Here is a 6,074-nt window from a genome sequence, read left to right on the forward strand (position 1 = left end):
GAGGGGGGGGACTTGATTGGGTGAGGGGGAGGGAGATGGGGGGCGGTGGCGGGGAGGAGGCGGAAATCCTCAATAAATAAATAAATTAAAAAAAAAACAAAAAAACAAAACAAAACAAAACAAAAAAAATTACTGAAAACATAGTTATCAGAGGCTTCATTCGGTTGGAGAGGCTGACCTAGAGAAAAATCAGTCAAGGTTCGGTGTACTCTATTCAGAACGAGGCAAGCTTGGCAATTTTATTGAGTAGGTTATTCGTTCTGTCACCAAGATCAACATTGATGCTTTGACGTTTGCTTTGTAGACTTTTTTAAAATCCCATTTCCAAGTGTTTTTTCTGTGTCAGGTGAGAAAGAGTTATATCATTTTTGAACCCAGACAATTCTAACAACTGTAATTTGCATTGCTGCAGCATCATCCACACTGGCCAGAGAGCTTTTTCTAGAGCACCTGCCCTAGTGGCCACCAGCAAGCTCCGTGGGGGACTCTACAGAGAATAGACGAGAGGACTGTGTGTCAGTGGGGATGCTGAAGAAGATGCTGAGGCTTTGAATCGTCAGTCCTTACTACCACGTAGAAAATGGAAAAATGAAAAAAGTTCGGTCCAACCTTCTCTTGTGTAAATTTGTTAAGAACAATCGTGAGCATGTGATTCTAGAAAAGTCTGGATGTTTCTCCGACAAAGCAGTGACTAACTTGTCATGACTACTAATTTCCACTTGAAAACGTGTTTAATGAAGGGTTTGGTGAGAAAAATTGCAAACAAACAAGCAAAAGAACGAGTGTTCTGTTCCCTCACCCCCTCCTAAAGAAGGCTCCCCTCTACAGAGAGGTTTTCTAAGGTGGAACTGAGGACTGAGAGGTGGAGACAGCAAAGACTGAGGTCAGTGCTTCAATGCTGTGATGGAGAAAGCCTCTGCCTTCTCACCCCTTGTGGGCCACTCAGATGGGGCACCAGCATGTATCTCTATGGCCATGTAATTGCTCCTGCTATGGAATATATTTTTGATGAAAACAAGCAAGACAGTTGTGAGCTGTTGTGTAGAAGCTGGGAATCAAACCTGACTCCTCCAGAGCAGCCAGTGCTCTTAACCACTGAACCATCCCTCAAGTCCATATATTTATTTTATTTTTAGATAAAATATAATCACATTATTTCCCTGCTCTGTTCCCTCCTTCCAACTCATCCCATACCCCTTAACTCCCTCTCAAATTTGTGGCCTCTTTTTCTTTAATTATTGTTGTTATATGTAAATATATAAATACAACCTGCTGGATCCCCTTAGTTTTGCACATATATATAATGTTCTTAATGCTGGCTTCTTGGTATTGGAGAACCAATTGGGGTCATGTCTGGGGAAGACTAATTGCCTTTCTCTCAGTAGTTATGAATTGCTTGAAGTACTTTATCTAGTAGTGAGGATCCTTGAGATAAATTTCTTCATCTCTGTTGGAGAGCAAACTCATGTTGCCATTGTTGAGATCTTTTTATACAGTCATATTTTTGATATTTCATGGGTGTAGCTCTCATCTCATCTCGAAATTACAAACTTGCTGTTGACTTGTGGTTTTCAGGTGACTTCCTGGTTTTATCATCTTTCTGCTCCCTCTTCCACGGTGTTCCTGAGTGTTAGATTTAGGGATTACATTGTAGTTCTATTAACTGAGCATGGACAGCCACCTGCCAGTTGTTCTTTGCCAGTTTTGACCAGCTGTGCCTTTCTGTAAAGCTCTCCATCTGCTTCAAAAAGAGGTTTCTTTGATGAGAGATAAGATCGACATTTATCGGTGGGCACAAGGATAAGTGTTTTGAATGCAGACAGCAATTATACTGGTTTAGGAAAGTGGTGGGAACAGATTCTCTTCTATGATCCATGGTCTCAGCAGCCATGGATCTGTGTTTCCAGTCGTATGGATGACTTTCCTCCTGCTAAGTGGGCCCTAAGTTCAATTAGACAACTGTTGGTTACTGCCCAGATGGATGTGCTACTATTGCATCGTTAGGGCTATCTTGCCATACTCGTCATTGTTGTGGTTCTTAGGTTTTACAACCAGGTAATATTAACTGCCCTTCCCTCTTGGCAGCTTCCAATGAGCTTTTTGGTACTGTGAAAGCTGGTCCTTTTAGGTCAGATCTGGCTTGATTTTGTTGTGTCCAAAGTTCAAAGTGTGTGGTTTCTTTGGTGATGAGGGCTTGCTTTCAACTTCAGGGAAAAAATCAAGGGCAACAACAGTAGCCTATAATGTTTTAGTAGTATCTTAGATTCCGCTAATACTTGAAAAGAAATTTCTCACACCTGGTATTGGAGTTTTTATTAGATACTTTACAGCTGTTGGGGAGATCATTATTACCCCAAATACATACATTCATTTTAAGGACACATACACACATACAAACACACACACACACACAGAATTTTAAGTAAATATAAAATAATATGATTTCCTTTGGCCTTTCAAACATCCTCAGTACTATTTATCCTTTCTCTCTCCCTTTTGTCTTTGTTGACAGTTTATTTTATAACTCCTCATATGCTAGGGTAGGTGTGTCCTAGGCACATCCGATGATGCTGTGGCCTGATTATGAGTGTTTCTGAGCTATTTGTCTTTCATCTTTCCTCCTCACTCCTGCAGTCAGCTTATGCCTTCTCAGTGTGTGCATGCCAGGATGCTTCAGAGCATCAAGATACATCATTAGAAAGGGAGTATAAAAGGAACTCAAGGCATACACACATACATGCATGTTTATACATAATCACACATACACACAGATACACATATACACACAGAAAACACACACATATGCATACACACACTGACACCCATGCATATGCTTGCATACACACAGATGCATAATGGCAGCAATACTAGAGAAAGAGTGGGCATTGCTGAACTTTCAACATTAAGAATATTTCCATAACTACCTTCCAAACCTACCTGTAATTTGCTTCTCTCTGTTGCCTTGACATAACAGAAATCGTATTATTCTGCTCTGCTCCCCCCACAGATGGTCAGCGAAATAATTTAACTCAGTGAAATAATAATAGCAACAACAATAATAGTACTGCTGACAGCAAAAGAGAACATGACATTGGGAGGAAGAAGATGGAACTTAGAGAAAATTATATTAATTGGGAATGTGGATCTGACTAAAACACATTAAACACATATATTTTCCAAATTTTCAAAGAAGAAGTAAGAATTACAGCTAAAAGAAGAAGTTTCCAGTAGGTTAGTAGATAATTTGATATGTGATGTATTAGGGAAAGTGGAGTGGGGGTGGGGGGTGGGACAGTCATAGAGGCACAAAGGCTTTAGGAGATAACTCTTGGCTGGGGTGCTTTGTGTCTTTGGATGAACTACCCACCCATGTGTCAGAGCAATTGTTTATTTCAGTTTTTCTTCTGTAGAGGATTGATGCCCACTTTTGAACGGAGGTTCTCTGATGTCACCATGAGGCCATGCTCCACCTTGGGGAGAGAGAGGTCCTAGAGCCTTCAGCTCTCACTGATCATTCTTATGTAGAGTTTCTATGGATGAAGCCACTGCCTCGTCTTGCTATGGCCACCAGGCTCCTTTCATGCATGGTCCTTTGTTTCTTGAGAGCAGGTGAGTTTCCCAAAAATAAAGAATCTGCAGTTTTGTATATTGCTTGTTATGTTTGTAATTAAATTTTTTATTCTCTACTCCTTTCTGTTTCTTTTTAGAATCAACAAATACTGGGGTCATCCAAACACCCAGCCATAAGGTGACAAAGATGGTACAAGAAGCAACTCTGAGATGTAAACCAATTTCAGGACACAGTGGTGTTTACTGGTACAGGCAGACCACTGTGCAGGAACTGGAATTCCTGATTTCCTTTCGCAACCAGGCTCCTATAGATGATACAGGGATGCCCAAAGAACGATTCTCAGCTCAGATGCCTGATGCGAAGCTCTCCACTCTGAAGATTCAGACCACACAACCCCAGGACTCAGCTGTGTATCTCTGTGCCAGCAGCTTAGACACAGAGCTACAGAATCATATCCGGCTGGGTCAGAAACCATGCTTCCCCTTCCCTGTCTGTCTCCCAGAAACAGTTTTCAGCAGTGATCCTGGGGTCTTCTCAGAACAGGAAGGATGTGGGTTTAATGTCTTCTCTGTGCCTAGGCAAGACATTCTCCTGTAGGAAAGTATGTACGTGGAAAAGGTATATGTGTGGGGCAGTAGTGAGCAGGCAGAGTTGGTTCTTGGGATTCCTCATGTTTTCCACGGGGGTGAGTGAGTCTAAGATTAAGCGTATGTGTCCTTCATTGGGTCCTTCAAATGATTACTGCACTGAAGACTGAGTAGTCAGGCAGCTTTACCACCATTTTTGCCCCCTCTCCTTAAAAGCACCCAGTTGCTTAATGGCTTCCAGTGTTGATGGTATACTTTCACTTGGTATCATGTCCTAACCTGTTCGCCTCCACTGATGTCCTTCAAATCATCTCAGGCTATTTATTTCCATTCTCACATTTTATCCCTGGCTCGAGTCCCTATAATATATATAATACTTTGCATGTTTAACATTTTTATAATTGTCAAAAGTTTATGATGTATGAATGCATCCAACAAACTCAAGCAAAACAGAAAATATTTTGACAAAAATAACATATACAACTTCCCATGCATGCATGACTTTACATACTTCAACACATCCTCCACAGTTACAGTGCTGATGGACAAGGATTAAGGACATAATAGGGTATTTGTGTCATGCAAAGAGGTGCAGAAGAGGAACTTTTTCTTTCTAGTTAAAAAACAGATGACAGAAAATGGTGTTCCTTGAGTATATGTATGAAAACACACATACTTCTCTTAGACTGTGGAGTTTATAAGGAAAGGGAAGAATCCTATCTAGAGATGGCAGTTTCCTGATGAGATGAGGAACTGCTTCAGCCACAGCATCAGAGAAATGAACAATAAAAAAAAGGAACGTGATAGGACAATAGAAGAAATCCAAAGCAAAATGGTCACATTTACTTATTCACTAGGAGAGATAGGCAAGATAAACTGTCAAAAGAGAATACTCTGCAAAAAATACTTTGCAAAATAATATAAGGAATATGATCTTATTTAAGAAAAGAACAAATTCCCATCATGGTCTTGAACTCTTTGCTCATATACACACTCCTCCCACTCTTTGACTGGAATTTGGGAGCTCAACCCAGTGCTCTGATGTGGATCCCTGCCTCTGCTTCCATCAGTTGCTAGATGAAGGTTCTATCATGACATTTAGGATAGTCATCAAGCTGACTACAGGGCAAGGCCAGATCAGGTACCCTCTCCACTATTGCTTCGGGTCTTTGTTAGGGGTCATTCTTGTGGATTCCTGGGAATTTCTCTAGTGCCAAGTTTCTTGCTAGCCCCATAACTACTCCCTCAAACTACTCCCTAAATCAAGATATCTCTTTCCCTCCTCTCCATCTGCAGTTTACCTGAGCTAATGGTAGCCCACAACTCCAGCCAGAAAGGGAAAGAACCAGCATAGGACCAAAATAGGCCCTCTGAATGACAGTTATATGGTTGGGGAAGACTGTGGGGCCATTGGCAGTGGGACCAGGATTTAGTCCTACTGTTTGTGCTGGCTTTTTGGAACCCATTTTCTTTGGAGGGATACCTTGCTCATATAGAAGCAAGGGCCTTGGTTCTTCCTCAAAGCAATGTGATAAATTTTGTTGAATTCCCATGGGAAAGTTTACCCTCTCTGAGGAGTGGATGGGGGATGAGTTGGGGGGAAGGTGAAGGGAATGGGAGGAGGGGAGAGAATGGGAATTGGGATTGGTATGTAAAATGAGAAAAAATAATTTGTTTTTAAAAATTAAAGAAAATTTTTAAAAATGTAAAAAAAGAAAAGAACAAATGAATAAATCAATATAGGTACTAGTTAAAGTTTATACCCACTTTAAGGAAGGAGAAAATTACACAAAACATTTCTTGTTAGCATGAGAATGTGAGAAAACAGAGGCAAGGCAAGGAAACCATCAGTCTTAATCTATTTTCTTTTCTTCCTAAATTTGAAGCACTATTTACCATGACATTTAAATGTAAAA

General features: G+C 40.7%; 1 gene segment (V, D, J or C); it reads left to right on the top strand.

The window, feature by feature from the left end:
• The first annotated feature begins 3,560 nt into the window (after positions 1 to 3,560).
• On the top strand, positions 3,561 to 4,168 carry LOC101991087. The segment is given in 2 exon segments: positions 3,561 to 3,609; positions 3,708 to 4,168. Coding segments are annotated over 2 exon segments (510 nt in total).
• The last annotated feature ends 1,906 nt before the right edge of the window (positions 4,169 to 6,074 follow it).

This window comes from Microtus ochrogaster, unplaced genomic scaffold (genome assembly GCF_000317375.1).
Source record: "Microtus ochrogaster isolate Prairie Vole_2 unplaced genomic scaffold, MicOch1.0 UNK173, whole genome shotgun sequence".
NCBI lineage: Eukaryota > Metazoa > Chordata > Mammalia > Rodentia > Cricetidae > Microtus > Microtus ochrogaster.